This window comes from Erythrolamprus reginae, chromosome 2 (genome assembly GCF_031021105.1).
Source record: "Erythrolamprus reginae isolate rEryReg1 chromosome 2, rEryReg1.hap1, whole genome shotgun sequence".
In the NCBI taxonomy this organism is placed as follows: Eukaryota; Metazoa; Chordata; class Lepidosauria; order Squamata; family Dipsadidae; genus Erythrolamprus; species Erythrolamprus reginae.
Window position 1 is genome coordinate 154,790,833 of NC_091951.1, and position 16,478 is coordinate 154,807,310.

Below are 16,478 nucleotides of genomic sequence, written 5' to 3' on the forward strand. Positions count from 1 at the left end.
AGACTGAGCTCAGCATAATCTTATTCAGGCTTTTGACCCAAAATAGCTGGATAAGACTCTTGATTCTATACTAGAATAAAGTCCCATTAAGAAACTGTTAGCCTCTATCAACACGAAGTGGAAATCTTTTTGGAGCCAGGGTGGTTTAATTATACTTTTTCCACAGTTGCATGGATATCTAGCCTTGCCCTCTTCAAGCATGAAGTGATTTCTGGTGGTTGACATATCTCGGATTTCTGCCCTGAGATTATCTAGCCCTGAATGGAACTCCCACAAGATTAATGGGTTATATATCTCATTTTCTAAAAATCCAGTTTGCTTTCATTTCAGAAATACACAGCATAGGAAAATACATTAAATATTTTAAATACAGTGGTACCTCTTCTTACAAACTTAATTCGTTCCATGACCAGGTTCGTAAGTAGAAAAGTTCATAAGAAGAAGCAATTTTCCCCATAGGAATCAATGTAATGTGTGCAACTCCATCCCAAAAGTCACCCCTTTTGCCTTGCACCGCTGGGAAACCCACTGGGATGCCCCACCTCCGGACTTCCGTTGCCAGCTGAAGTGCCCAGTCTTGCACTGCTGGCATTCCTCTGAAGCTCCCCTCGCTGGGATTCCCTTCATTTTGGCCAGTGCTGATTTGAATCCCAGCGAGGGGAGGCTCAGGGGAATCCCAGCAACGCAAGAACGGGCGCTTCGGTTGGCAGCAGAAGTCCGAAGTCTTGCGTTGCTGGGATTCCCCTGAGCCTCCCCTCGCTGGGAAACCCCACCCCCAGACTTCCATTGCCAGCTGAAGCGCCCGTTCTTGCATTGCTGGGAGGGGAGCCTCAGGGGAATCCCAGCAACGCAAGAATGGGCGTTTCGGCTGGCAACAGAAGTCCATAGGTGGGGATTCCCAGCGAGGAGAGACTCAGGGGAATCCCAGCGCTTCGGCTGGCAATGGAAGTCTGGAGGCGTGGAATCCCAACGGCGGCTTGGGTTCGTAAGTTGAAAATAGTTTGGAACAAGAGGCAATTTTTTTAAAAAAACCTGGTTCGTATCTCGAAAAGTTTGTCAGTAGAGGCGTTCGTAAGAAGAGGTACCACTGTATATAGATTGTAACTAACCTACCCAGGCTTCATGTTCTGGGGAATCCAGAGCATGATACCATGGTCTTTCGAGACTGAAGGAGGACAATGCAGTGTGCAAATAGATTGTTCCTAAATTAAGGAAAATCATTTATCCTATAGATCAGTGATGGCGAACCTATGGCACGGGTGCCATAGGTGGCACGCGGAGCCATATCTGCTGGCACGTGAGCCATTGCCCTAGCTCAGCTCCAACATACATATATGAGCCGTCCAACTGATTTTTGGCTTGCACAGAGGCTCTAGCAGGGTGTTTTTGGCTTCCAGGGAGCCTCCGGGTGTATGGGGGAGGGCGTTTTTACGATTCCCCCGGCTCCAGGGAAGCCTTTGGAGCCTGGGGAGGGTGAAACACGAGCCTACCAGGCCCACCAGAAGTTGGGAAACAGGCCATTTCCAGGCTCCGGGGGGCGGGAGCAGCTGTTTTCGCCCTCCCCAGGCATTGAATTATGGGTGTGGGCACTCGCACACGTCCACGCTCTTTCGGCACCCGAGGGGAAAAAAGGTTCACCATCACTGTATAGACTATTCCATACATGATGTAGAATGGCTTCATAACTAGTGTTGTTTTGCTTTCATTGAGTTGAAACAATAAAAGATACAACAGCATATGGCAATATGTTTTCCTGGGTAAAAATTAGCACTGTCATTGTTATTCAATGTCATTCATTGTTACTATGTTATTCAATATTATACATAACATGCAAGTTAGCCATTTCTATGAACCTTTTAATGTTATTGAATTATAATTCCTCCCAGTATTCTTTGCCATTGGCTACACTAACTAGGTTGCTAGGAGTTCTGTTATTCCAAAGAAGCTTAAAAATTGTTGTGAATACAATTGATTTTACCCACATTACCCACAGAATGTAGTGTATTTCTTCTTAGGCATTAGTCTCTCAGTGCTGGAACTGTTAACTATTTGAAGCTCAGCTATTTTAAGTGAGACATTTTCAAATGTTTAACTTTCTAGTTGATAGAAATAGAAGTTTTTGAGTGCTTATATTTGGCATCCTTGTGATCATGCTGTTATGGCACTGAGATCATGCAAAGCTATTTGTGTGGGTGATCAATCTACCGTACTCTAAAAATAATCTAAGTAAAATGTTATACAGTACAGTATTCCATTTTGCCTGACAAAGAGGCGTAACTGTTTTCATGCAACAGATAATTTAGGTGATCAGTAGAAGTGTTCAACAGATATTAAGAGATAATTTGTATGATAGAAGATCTAGTGCTGTGCACATCTATAATATTTAAGAAAAATGAAGACATCTGGATCAGCTTTATAAAGTATACCAGATAGGAAGCACAATCAGATGAGCTAATTCTATTTTGTTATAAGTTTATATTATAGACTCTTGCAAGTCTGAAAGAACATCCCTTTTTTCACCCTACCCCATGCCCATTACACCCAAGAAACAAGGCAGAGTCTCTTCTGAGCCACTTGTCCTACTCATAGTCCTGCTGTGGGCTAAGTTGCCTTTTATCTGGATGTTCCCTTGGCTGTGTCTCATTGCCCTGCCTCCCAGTGTCATTCCCACCTACCATTACAGTAAGTGTAGAATGCTCTGAAAGTTGGAATATTTTATACTTATTTAAGCTAAGAGCCAGTTCAGTGCTGTGACTAAAGGCACTCAGGAAAAGAAAATAGGAAACTGAGTTCTACTCCTACCATAGGTACAAACCCAACTGAGTGATTTTGAGCCAGTCACTGTCTCCGAGCCCTCCTCGCCTTTCGTAAGCTCCTTAAAACCCACCTCTGCCGTCAGGCATGGGGGAACTGAGATATTCTTTCCCCCTAGGCCTTTACAATTTATGCATGGTATGTTTGTTTGCATGTATGTTTGGTTTTACAAATAAGGGTTTTTTAATTGTTTTAGTATTAGTTTTTAGTATTGGATTTACATGATGTTTTGTACTATTGTTGTTAGCCGCCCCGAGTCTACAGAGAGGGGCAGCATACAAATCAAAGAAAGAAAGAAAGAAAGAAAGAAAGAAAGAAAGAAAGAAAGAAAGAAAGAAAGAAAGAAAGAAAGAAAGAATTAGCAAAGTACTTCTGAAAATACTACACCCCCCCCCCAAAAAATAGATTGCTAGGCTTGAAGGCACACAAAAAAAGAATAGAGTCTAAAGCTAGAAAAAGAGGAGCTATGACTGCACACAACAGGAAGCTATTATGTAGTTAATGAGAACTACCAGGCATATTCATTAGCAAAGTAGCACATATTTCTGCCTTTGTGAGTCTTAATGAAATTGTATATGAAATGCTTTGTATTCAAGAAAGGTTTATCTATTGTTTATATATTGATTCATTAAATTTACAGCTGTTAGAGCTCATGGCACCTTACACCTTCATTTTATCCCCCATAATCAATTTGGGTTACAACAGGCAGATATACTGGCCTCCCTTAAATGCATTGGAAAGGTTTATGCTCAGATATAGAGGTTGAAACTGTTTCATGTGTGTTTGTAAAATGCCAATTGTATACATAATGGCAAATAAACCTTGTACTACTTATTGTTAGAAAGCTTGGTTCCTTTTATAACTGTGAGGTTACCATTCTCCGCCTTTGTGACCAATTTTCTGATACCTTCAAGAAATTTCCAAAAAAAATTAAAATAAATTATCAACTGCTATGATTTATAGGATCCTTCTGATGCCCTCTTTACGTACTACAAAATTGTTCCAGGCCTATCCCACACTCTTCACGTGTGTGCATGTGTTTGTGTATTTAGTGTATTTGATGTATTTTAAATTATTGGTCTTAAGGCTGCAACAAAATAAACTAATTCACTTCCCAGCAATTTTTGAAGAAGAGGCTGAATAAGAGTCCCAGAATCACCAAGGCACTCCATGAATAAGGGTGGACATGACCCAGTCCAAGCCCAGTCCAACAACTTACCATCCTACCAACTCTTTTAGATGACTCAAGCCACTTGGTGTTAATATTAAGTGCAAGACTAAATACTACTGTACTTATGGAGCTTCTAATACAATCTATTTCACCAGAGTTGAAAGCATGGTTCAAGTGCTAACACAGTATCCTGTAACTGCTTCCACATTCAGGCTCCCTGGATCATTGAGGATAAAAGACCTCCAGAGGAATGGCCCGCCCAGGGAGAAGTGGTCTTTACAAAGTATTCTGTCAGGTATAGGAAAGGCTTGGATTTGGTGTTGAAAGACCTCAGTGTGAGTGTAAAAGGTGGAGAAAAGGTATGTTTGTAACATAATAGTAAATCAACTTGTATTTTCTGTTGCCTGCATTTAAAAATGAAGAGTTCTGTTTTACTTAGCTGATAGAAGAAATATTGTGTTTGAGTTCAGCCCTAGCTGCATTTCTATCCAGAAAGTTATTCAATTGTCTGATAAAACAGACCATGGTTCCATTGTCAAATTAATAAGAGGATATGATGGGCAACCCTCATGAGATCTATGAGACATCTTGATAGGTGAGAAAGTAATTTCATGTATAATAAGTTGGCCACAGGATAAATTAGATGTTTTTTAGCCAATACATTAAAAAAAAGAATAAATATATTGGCTCACATCCAGAACAATATTTGCCCAAAAAGTATTTCAAAATTTTGGCATCAACATTTAACAGGAGAAATGGGCAATAACTTAACCAATCAGCAGAACTTTTATCATGCTTCCGCATCAATTATATAAACTTCATTAAAGGAAGTTTAGAAAAAAAATGTAGTTGTGTGTGTGTGTGCACACTCACACACATCTCCAGTAATACACCTGAAAAACCAAAACATCCCATTCTGAACCAAAGTAGCTCAAATGCATCCAAAATCCGGAAGCCATAGCTCCCAAGAAATTGAAATTTGGCAAATTTTAGAAAACATTTTAAAACATAAATTTTCTCATGAAGTAATTTTTGACAGAAAACAAAATGCCGTAAAATGTTTTCTGTGCTAAGGTTTGACATGTTGACAGCTCTACATGGGCTATTTTCAAGGCAGATTCATCTCAGAATGTATCCTTGAATTTTTAATGAACTTTTCAAGTGCACTACAAGCTCTCCTGTTGTTGAAGGCATTGATTAGGGATTTGGTAGGGAGTTATCTATGAAACATTGACCCAATAAATCATGGGTTGGCTAATTTCTTCATTTGTATCCTTTGACTTAATTGAGTATTTTTTTAAAAAATGCTGTCCCAAATAAAATTAAATCAGAATCACTACATACTTTGTCCTGAGCATCCTTAATAGTAGAACTGATACTTTGTTGTTATTTCAATGGGGCAGCCAAAAAAAATGTCAATTCTTTCTTCTTTTTCTTAGAATTTTTGCTTTTCTGCAATTAATTAATTAATTAATTAATTAATTAATATGTAATTTAAATATCAAATGTACAAAGGAATTAAGTTGATGTGTAAAAGACCTAAATATTTGATATAGCTCTCATAAAGGTTATTGTATGAATGTTTGTGTGTGTGTGTGTGTGTGTGTTTGTGTATGTATTCCCTTAACTTTATTTCCCAACTTTTCTTATTTATGATTTTTGACTATTCTTTTTTTAAATGAAAATAGCAGTAATAGATCACAGATAAGTGTCTTGTAAGTGTAACATAATGAAAAAAAGAATACTGCATATAAATAATAACTTGCCGTCCTTCAGTGGGACCATCATTTTAATCATTGCTGATTATTCAAACCTGTGAATTAGGTTGGGATTGTTGGACGAACTGGAGCTGGCAAATCCTCAATGACCCTCTGCCTCTTCAGGATACTAGAAGCCACAAAGGGAGAGATTACTATTGACGGGGTAAAAATTGCAGATATTGGCCTTCATGACTTGCGATCCAAGCTGACTATAATTCCACAAGTAAGCCTACTTTTATGCATTAAACTATTCTAGTGGGGATTATTTGTTTGTTTATGTTTATTGGCTGCCCAATTCCAGTGGATTTTGGATTGCAAATGTATATCCAACAGTAACAATTGCAGATTTTTGTGTTAGAATAATTGCCTTATGTCCCAGGGCAGATGTAAATTGGGAACCCAACACCATAGTTTAAACAAGATGTAGAAACGGAATTACAATTATCTTTGCACGTAGAATCAATGTATCTTGCCCATTTACTTTGCAAAAGGATTTTTAAGGAAGACTAAAAACAAATATCCTATTTCTATATCTTTTTGATCTAAAGTTTTCTATCTGAAAAATTTTTGGTGAATAAGAGAGTTGGATCATTTCCTATGCCAGAAAATAATGGTTCCTGCAAGCTGAAGCTTTATTTATTATTAAATTTTACATAGCTGCCCATCTGATACATATGATTCGGTGCAGTTTACAAACAATTAAAACAAACATGAAAGAGCAAAACAAACAACAAGTGAAAAACTTTATCATAGAAACATAGAAGACTGATGGCAGAAAAAGACCTCATGGTCCATCTAGTCTGCCCTTATACTATTTCCTGTATTTTATCTTACAATGGATATATGTTTATCCCAGGCATGTTTAAATTCAGTTACTGTGGATTTACCAACCACGTCTGCTGGAAGTTTGTTCCAAGCATCTACTACTCTTTCAGTGAAATAATATTTTCTCACCTTGCTTTTGATCTTTCCCCCAACTAACTTCAGATTGTGTCCCCTTGTTCTTGTGTTCACTTTCCTATTAAAAACACTTCCCTCCTGAACCTTATTTAACCCTTTGACATATTTAAATGTTTCGATCATGTCCCCCCTTTTCCTTCTGTCCTCCAGACTATACAGATTGAGTTCATGAAGTCTTTCCTGATACGTTTTATACTTAAGACCTTCCACCATTCTTGTAGCCCGTCTTTGGACCCGTTCAATTTTGTCAATATCTTTTTGTAGGTGAGGTCTCCAGAACTGAACACAGTATTCCAAATGTGGTCTCACCAGCACTCTATATAAGGGGATCACAATCTCCCTCTTCCTGCTTGTTATACCTCTAGCTATGCAGCCAAGCATCCTACTTGCTTTTCCTACCGCCCGACCATACTGCTCACCCATTTTGAGACTGTCAGAAATCACTACCCTATCTGGTACAAAACATGGCTACATGGGTGGTATCAGATACTCAGCATATGTAACATCACTATTCTGTGAGCTACAGAGAAACCCTATCAGGGAGATATGTGGCATATAAATTAAATAAATAAATAAATGCCTGTTTCTCTTCAGGTATAATTCAATGTGTTGGTTATCACTTTTAAAGCATGGTTTGGGTCTAGGTCACCTATGGGACCATCTTCTCCAAGTGTTTTCTCTCTTACAATTTGATCCAGCAGGTTGGATATATTACGTACAGCTGCTCGTACCTGTAATATAGAGTGCAGATTATAGACCCAACCTTGTTCCAATGTCTCTGAGTTAGAATTTATTTCAAAAACATCCTAATACATATTTCCATGTGGCTAGGTAATTCATCTTTCTTTAGAATTGCATTCTAAATCCACTCATCATTTTCTTAAGGACCCTGTTCTTTTTTCTGGAACACTCCGAATGAATTTGGATCCGTTTAATAAATATTCTGAGGAAGAATTATGGAAATCTCTTGAACTGTCCCATCTGAAGAGGTTTGTCAGCAGTCAGCCTGCTATGCTCGAATTTGAATGTTCAGAAGGAGGAGAAAATCTGAGGTAATTACAGTTCTAATTTGAAGATATAAGTAAAACAAGGAGGCATTTCAAGAAAAATGTTGAAATGTTTCCGAGTTCCAGCAATTGCATTCCTATCCGAAAACTCAGCTTCTGTGCATGCACTGAAGTAAAAATCTATATATTTTTTTTGTTTAAAAAAAAACCAAGATGGCGGTTTCCACATGCCGGCACTGACAGAACCAGTTCTTTGATGTCGCCACTGGTTTGCTGCCGGTTCTATAGAACCGGTCCAAACCTACCTCTGGTCCGTGGCCCCATGGAGCTGTTTTCATGATATTTGATGTAGTTTCTTGAGGTACTACTTTATATTCATGATACAGGTCTTGGTGCTAATCACAACCCAAACATGGTAGAGTCAAGGTGGAGAGGAAATGAAATAGTTTATCAGAATCTGACACTTGATTTTTGTTTTTTGTTTTTTTTTGGGGGGGGGGGTGAGGGGTTGGTGTGTGTGTGTTCCAGTAAGAAAAATGTTAAGGGTAGCATTGCTTTTTATGAAACTATATTTTTTCCATTTTTAAGTACGTATTACCTAAGATCCTGCCTGCTAGAACAGTTACAGCAAAATAACGTTTTGAATAAGATTTCTTACTAAAATATTTCCATTTGAACTGGAACTAGATGGGGCAAAGTGTGGGAGAGAGGGGGGTTTGTGCTTCGGTGGAATCCACAACTTTCCTCTCACTAATTTTTATAAAAAGTATAGAGTATTGTATTCTGTGTTTTCAAACTCTTGTTTGTCGCCTAAAGCAGAAAAGAGCATGCTGGATAAAACTTGCACCATGCCATGTTTCCTCTTTTTCAAGTGTTTCCATGGGATGTTAACAGCCTAGGCACCACTTCTTAACAATTGTTTCTGCCCTCAATCATTCTTTGGCACAGCTTTAGGTTTTCTTAATGCCATATCCTTCACATGCTTAAAAGAAAACTTTCACCCACTTTTTTCCAGCGTTGGCCAAAGGCAGCTTGTTTGCTTGGCAAGAGCTCTCCTTCGCAAAACAAGGATACTTATTCTGGATGAAGCCACAGCAGCAATTGACCTCGAGACAGATGATCTCATTCAGATGACAATAAGAACCCAGTTTGAAGACAGTACTGTACTAACAATTGCTCATAGACTCAATACAATTATGGATTACACCAGGTAATTAAGTATGACCAATACGTTAACACTAATTTGGGGGTTGGGGAGAGAGAGTCAGGTTTTTTTCCCAGGCTTCCTCTCCAGTTGAGTGTCACTCTTGAATGTGCGTAACTTTTATTGGGCAATTGCGATAGATTGGGGATTTGGTTAGTGTCTGGCCAACTCTTCTGCCCATCAGTTTCTCTGCTTGGGCAGATAGACATGATTACCTCCTGGGCAGGCTGTCAGAGTTGAGATATGGAATCAACGTACTAACACATGTTGGGACTGTTCCCAGATTCTCAGTTTGTAATTTAAAAAACAGTTAAATGTTTTTCCCATTACCTCCAACTGTTAGTGGTTTAAAAAGTGTTGGTTGGGCTCTGTGTTCTGATATAGTGTTCCCTCAATTTCCGCGGGGGATGCGTTCTGAGACCACCCACGAAAGTTGAATTTCCGCGAAGTAGAGATGCGGAAGTAAATACACCATTTTTGGCTATGGACAGTATCACAAGCCTTCCCTTAAGACTTTAATCCCCTAAATTACCATTTCCCATTCCCTTAACAACCATTTACTCACCATTATTACTAGTACTCATCATTGAATAAGACACTTAGTGATCCTGATATGTATAAACATAATTATTTATTAACAATAATTATTTGTTATTTATTTGCAAAAATTATTAGTTTGGCGATGACATGACGTCATCGAGCGGAAAAAAATGTGGTATAGAAAAAACCCCGCAAAGTATTTTTTAATTAATATTTTTTGAAAAACCGTGGTATAGGCTATTTGCAAAGTTCGAACCCGCGAAAATCGAGGGAACACTGTATTCCTGTACTCTTCAAAAAACACAAACCTTTGTGCTAAGGCAGACCCGTTTATTTCGCACGCTTGGCTTTTCCTTCCTTGCTCATGTGGTATAGCAATAATGTTTCAGAGCCTTTGTAGAACTGAAAAGGATTTTGTTGGAACGGAAGGATTTTGTGGCCACCAGCTCTCTTCAGCAATCAATTTTTTCTTCACTTGTTTGCTTTGCAGAGTTCTAGTTCTGGACAGAGGAAGAATTGCAGAGTTTGACTCTCCTTCAAATCTTATTGCATCCAGAGGGATTTTTTATGGTATGGCTAAAGATGCTGGATTGGCATAACAGCAAGCTACTCTGCTCCATTGAAGGAGTGGTTATTGGGCTGTGTTATTTTCATTCCAAAATAGCATCTTGAATGAACTGTGCTTTTCAGAGCAGGCCTCTTTATCAAATTTAGTGATAGAGAAGCAAAACTGTTTCATAGGACTGAGAAACAAAAAAACGTCATTTTCTATTTTAAAATATATTTTCTACATACTGAAATATTTTTAACTGAGAAACATTTTAAGTAATTGGATAAAAGTACGTATACATACCTCTACTCTATTTCATTTCTAATAAATTACATTTGATGATATAAAAATACTAAAGTCTTCCTATTAATTCCAATTTCTAATGGACATTTATTTTAAAGGTGGCACCTTGAAAAATACTTTTTTTTAAATCTCAGAAATAACTAACTGGGGCCACAATTACTTAATTGGCTGGAACTTCTAATCAATAACCATAACTCCTCTCTTTCTGTTTCTTTATAAATTTCTTCATGAAGTAAACCTCAGTCAAAAAGCTGCACATTTTATCAATATCTCATGGCCCGGCAGACAATAATTAATTTTTCAAGGCAAAAAGTTTTAATTCAAAATCAAACTCTTAGCTGGGATTGTTAATTTTCGCAACAAAACTAGCATACAATTATTCCAGTTAAAGATAAAGGTGAACCAATCATTTAAGATTAAAAAAGCAAATCACTCATTTTATGGGCAATAATGTTTTATTAACTATAAAAAGGATACAACCCAAAAGAAATAATATTAAACCTAAAACATGTAGGTAATTCTTTATTTTAACCAGGTTATTTATGTAACAATGCAGGAAGTCCTGATTCCCTTATATCCAGTGATGACAAGAAAGTATTATTCAATAGATTAGATTAATATATTTGGTTAGCAAAGCTAATAAAATCATCTGTTATAAATTGCAGAAGTTACACAATATAAAAATATTTCTCAGAGTGCATAGAAAGATGTCAGCAATTGTGCATTATGATCAAATGACTTGTACTGTATTTACTAAAACACTGATTATTCAACAACATACTAGATCTATGTTGATACCTGCTTATAAATGAGTAGCCTAGTACATTTCCAACAGTTTTCCAACACATAATAGAGAATTCTTAAGCACACAGATTCAATGTGGGTTGTGGCCTCTCTCTTTCCATTATTTCTTCCTAAAAGATGTTGAAATATGTAAGGAATCTTTTATCTGAAACGGATCCCAGACTTCGGATTGTAGCCCTTACTAAACTCTGGTTTTAATTGGGCATCTATGTGCTTTACACCTTCAAGAATGAAGTCCGGGACCTTTTAAACAGCAACAGAAGGGGTCGGATGAAATTAGTTTCTTTAAATCCTAATTAATATACCCTAGGGAAACTTAATCAATGGCAGTTGGTATTCTTTCATTTATCGGTGATTTAGTAGGTCTAAATACTTGCAATCTAGTGATAGAATATGGCTTAATCTTCTACATTTAGGCTATGTCACAAAATGGCTCTATTGCCCTCAATTATTTCACTGAGGTAACACATTTTGTGTTTTAAGAGAATAGCAGGGGCTCTAAACTCAATTGGTATTGAATATGTCAGTGTATTAGGTTCTAAATTAGGCAGATGGATATTTAAGCTGACATAATATATAAAGAGACATCTTTGTTTATTTAATCAAGACTCAGGAACCCTTACATGAGAAGATGTAACCTTGCAACAACACTGCCCAAGGCAAACATGAACTGCTATGCACCTTTGGTGGCTGTCACTGATTGTCATAAATCAATTGGCTTTCTCTGTGGAGCTGCAAACTCCCAATTCCAAGGAGAAACAAGGACCCTGTTAGTGTTTAAATTACAATCTATTCCAGAGTTAAATTGATCTCTCACTTCATCAGGCTACTCTTTGAAGATCATTCCAGAACTTTTATTATTTATTGAATTTATGTGCCACCTGTCTCATTCAGAATTACTCTGGGTGGCTTACAAACATTAAAACTAGTATATGTTAAAAGAATAAAACAATAAATAAAAATAAATGCCATTAAAATGGGGAGGAGAGGAATATGAAGTATGCAGGGAGATGAAGTATACAAGGGGGGCGTCTTTCCTAATCCAACAGCCACCTCCATAATGATTTCCCCTGCCCACCAAGAGCCCCAGGCCAAATAGCAGAGCCAGGTCTTCAGGCCCTTACAGGAGGTTAAAAAGGTGGATGCAGACCTCACCTCTGGAGGTACAATTTCCAAAGGGCAAGAGCTACAGGAGAAAAAACTCTTCTCCTGGACTCCATCAGATGTAACTAATGTTGTTTCTGTCCCATAATTGAGCTTGAATCCTGATTGGGAGGGTTTCAGATAATCCATTTCATGCAGGATTCTCTGAAGGTTGCCAAGCAACCACCTTCTCTAAAGAGGGAAGATTGGAAAGTGGGTGAAATTTGTTAAGGCAGGTGAGATCAAGAGATGACATTTTAGGAGGGCAAATCAGGACCTCCAGGATTGGCTGCAGGAATGTCCCCTCCTGCGGTGAAGAATTAATCATTGCCTAAATCCACCTGGCAATCACCATCCTGGCGATTTTCCCCACACAGGAAATACTAGGATCTAATTGACAGGTAGTTGCACTGATAGCATTAAGGATCCTGTCCACCATCAGGTCCAACAGGACTGAAATTGTTCCCAGATAACTGCTTCCCAAGCATCAAGCGCAGTGCATGGGTAGTATCTTGGAATGAAGGTGAGCAACCTTGTAACATGTTGAACAAATTCCTGTGTGATCCTGAAGATGAATATCCGAGCCCGCTTGTCCCAATAGAAACTGGGTGATCTTGAATAGGGCCATTGGTCAATGCATTGAGGATGCCATAAGAGCGGGGAAATGTTTTGTAACTTTTACTGCCACGAGAAAGGCCTCAATGGCAGCTATAAGTAGTAGTCTCAGGAACACCAGGGCATGGTTGGAACATGACAGGGGGGGGGGGAGAGAGACAGGTTCTTTTACCAGATCATGTTGCCATTTCTCCAACTTGAAACTCATATCCAGCCTATGGCTGCTATCCTGAGGTGATCGGGGATAGGCCCATGGCTACCATGGTAGTCATGAATTCCTGGGCCGCTTCTGAGACCAAAGCCAGGGAGGGATAATAGATTAAAGTTCTCCAGGGCCACAAGTCCATTGCCAGCCCCAAGATGGCCTCCAGCAGCTCAAGCAGGGAGGTTGCATAGCAACAGGGAGACTGGTACAGCAGCAATACTCCTAACTGATCTTGTGAGCCCAACTTCAGGTACTGGGTCTCACAGCCAGAAACCTAGGAACAAGGCTCCTAAAGACCAAGATGATCACTGTCACCCCACTCTCCCCTGTCCTGGGGTCTTAGCTGGGGCAAAACCATAATCCTATTTAAATGGCTTAATTTTTTAAAAATGCTTTACCTATATGTTTTTCCCATTTGAATATATATCAGCTGGCATTCCAAGTATTGTTAATTACCTTTAATCTAAGCAAACTATGTCTTCCTACTTTCTTTTTAAAAATTTCTAGTCTACACTTCCGTTATTAAAGCAATCCTAAAGGGAGTTTTATATTTAAAATAAAAAATCAACTTTAAGCTGCCTTCTTCAAAGACCCCTCAGGTTTTAAAGATAAAATTAATCATTGAATTTTATCAATCATTGTGATTTGTGCCATTTTGAAGTTCCATTTTGAGATGGGCAATATTTGGGAAAGCTGAAAATTCTGCATCCCCTACTTACGATTTTGTCCAAGTTTTAAAGGGTTTGGGGGCAGTCTTAACAATGAAAGGGGGCTTCCTTATCTCATTCTTATTTTGAAGGAAGAAAAAAAATTATCAGTGAAGTCAACCAGGTTGCTAAGAAGGTAATGTGATCCCAGTGATGGCAAAAGGAACATTCAGCCTATGGATTATCTATCCTTTTAAGACCAATCTTAAACAGATCACGTAACCAATATAGGTCACTGAAGGTAAATGATACTTCTTCATCAGTACGTTTATCAAAAGCATGAGAGGAGGGGATTAAAATACAGAAATCAAGGACGGAATTCAAGTTCTCAAAAAGGGAAAAGTCTAAAGCTATTGCTAGACAAACTATCTTTCTCCCCTAGCAAATCAAGCTGAATAATAAACAGCCTCTTCATAATGAAGTGTCAATCATAGAACATAGAACCATAGATCTGGAAGGGACTTCAGAGGTCCTTCTGGTCTAGGGACCTCCCAAATTTGGCAACTTTTAAGACCTGTGGATTTCAATTCTCAGAATTCTGGGAGTTGAAGTCTACAAGTCTTAAAGCTGCCATGTTTGAAGATCTCTGTTCTAGTCCAACCTCTGTTCAAGGCAGGAGACCTTATACCATCTTGGTCAAAAAGCTGTCCAGTCTAATTTTGGGAACCTCCAGTGATGGAGCACCCATATATAAATAAATCGTTTGAGAAAAAGTTGTACCTTTGGACAAATAAGATCTCTCCTTTCCAGACTATTCCTTACAGGATCCAAAGAGGGGGGGGGGGTTACACAGAACACATTTTGACATTGTAGGTTCCAAGAACGGATTCTATAAAATATATTCCATTAGTTTTAGCAGCAGGTTAAATTCAGGCAGAGGTAAACAAAACCACAGAGCAGAGGGCTGGACCATTCAGCTCTCCACTTAATGGAAAAAAAACGACATCCTCAAAGTTCTTTCTGGCTCTACTTCCCCAACATCAATCAGGTAGGTGGGGGAATAGACAAAATCTAAGAATTTCTACCTTCTCCCCTGCAAGGCACTCTTCCTCCCCAACTCCTTTTTTAAGGTAGCATGGAGAAGATAGAAACTGGAAAACTCGGAACAAGGAGAGGACCAAATTTCATCCTGCAGAGCATACAGCATAACTCTTCCTACTATGAAGACATGGATTGAATTACTTTTCCAAATTCATTATTTAAAGCCTGGCAAATATAATCACAACTCAGGACTTGGACTTGCAATTCTGACATTTGTGGGGGGGTTTTCCCCCACTGGATATTCTAAAAATGTTATAGAGATTATTTATTTCAGATCTGGGTTAATTCTCTAGTACTGGGTCAGTCTTTTTTTCCCCCCCAGACACCAGTGGCTTAAATTTAAATTCATAGCACTTGTACACACATTCCTGAATCTCTAGATAAGGAACACTGATATCTGGCAACTGAAATTAACAACTAAATACATCTGTTAAATCCTAATTGCCCAGGTAGCTATATAATCCATCTATATTATAGCATATAGTCGTTGGACCACAAGTAAATGAACTGATATCAATTCACTAGCTACACAGCTAAACTAGGTTAATAATTTATTCTTAATTGTAGTACTGTATCCCATGCTTTTTCATACTGTTTGTCCCCCTGGGATTTGGCATCAAAATATTACTACAGAACTTGAACTAGCAAGATGTTGAAAAGTTTAGACATGCTTATATGAAACGCAAGCAACACTGTCAAAAATGCATAGAAATTCCAAGATGTATTATTTATCTTGATAGTAAAATATTTCTGCTATCTAAGATGCTACAAGCTTTCATTTACATAAGTAACAGTTTTAAAGAACCTGAGGATAAATAGGATTAAAAATTAGAGGCAGAAGGAACTTGTGCTAATTTCATCTTGGAACCAGGCTACCAAGTAAACATCCTGATTGCTCCTCAGGAAAACTCTCAAATAGACAAAATAAAAGAAGGAAAATCAAACAGTACCAAACATTCTGCATTACTTACTGCTAAGCAGTTCTTGGTTATATTCACATATACAAGAGTTTTGGTTAACACTATCTTTAAAGTCTGGATTAATACAGTAAAGTGTATTTTCTAATATTTTATCTGAGCACCATTTCGAAGAAATCACAGCTGATTTAGCTACTTGGCTAGATTTTTAAACCAGTCAATGTGCTTCTTTCTGAAATACAGATTTTCCTAAGAACCCTGGCAACCTCCCTCGTTGCACTGTATCAAGAAGTGGAACGAACCACTTCCTTAATTCCTAAATTGTACAGCCTCTGTCTCTTACAGAAGCTCTTTGATGCTTTGTCCCAGGCAAGATCGGTAAAGTAGCAAAATAGGTTTTTCTCTGGGATCACAAAATTAGCTGCTCCTCTTGCCATCTATCAGCAATGGCAAGACACACCTCACTTATATATTTGCAAGGCGCTGCTGCCAAAAATATGTAAATGTGCATTAGTGTGAATACTGGAAAATTAATCTCAATTCAATAGACCATTGCCCAAAAGTCCACATCGCTCCTTGCTGCTTCCTGTAAAATTCTGTGTTTCTCAACTTGTACATTCAGATCTACTTAGACAACTAACTGCATTTGAAATATCTTGTTATCAGCATTAAATGCATTACAGGTTCAGTTTTTCAATGCCTCCTTTTTTACTAGTACCAATTATTAGGACAATTAA

General features: G+C 38.2%; 1 protein-coding gene across 8 annotated transcripts in view; it reads left to right on the forward strand.

Moving 5' to 3' along the window:
• Nucleotides 1–10,356, forward strand: part of ABCC3 (ATP binding cassette subfamily C member 3) — a 221,676-nt gene extending 211,320 nt beyond the window's left edge. For all 8 annotated transcript variants that reach the window (XR_011558081.1, XM_070740012.1, XM_070740010.1 and 5 more), the window contains 5 exons: nt 4,198–4,344; nt 5,810–5,968; nt 7,591–7,757; nt 8,728–8,922; nt 9,947–10,356. Coding sequence is in view for 7 of the 8 variants with exons in the window: in XM_070740012.1 (XP_070596113.1) it covers nt 4,198–4,344; nt 5,810–5,968; nt 7,591–7,757; nt 8,728–8,922; nt 9,947–10,055 (777 nt within the window). In the remaining variant the exon portion in view is untranslated. The remainder of the gene's footprint in view (nt 1–4,197; nt 4,345–5,809; nt 5,969–7,590; nt 7,758–8,727; nt 8,923–9,946) is intronic.
• Nucleotides 10,357–16,478: the final 6,122 nt, after the last annotated feature.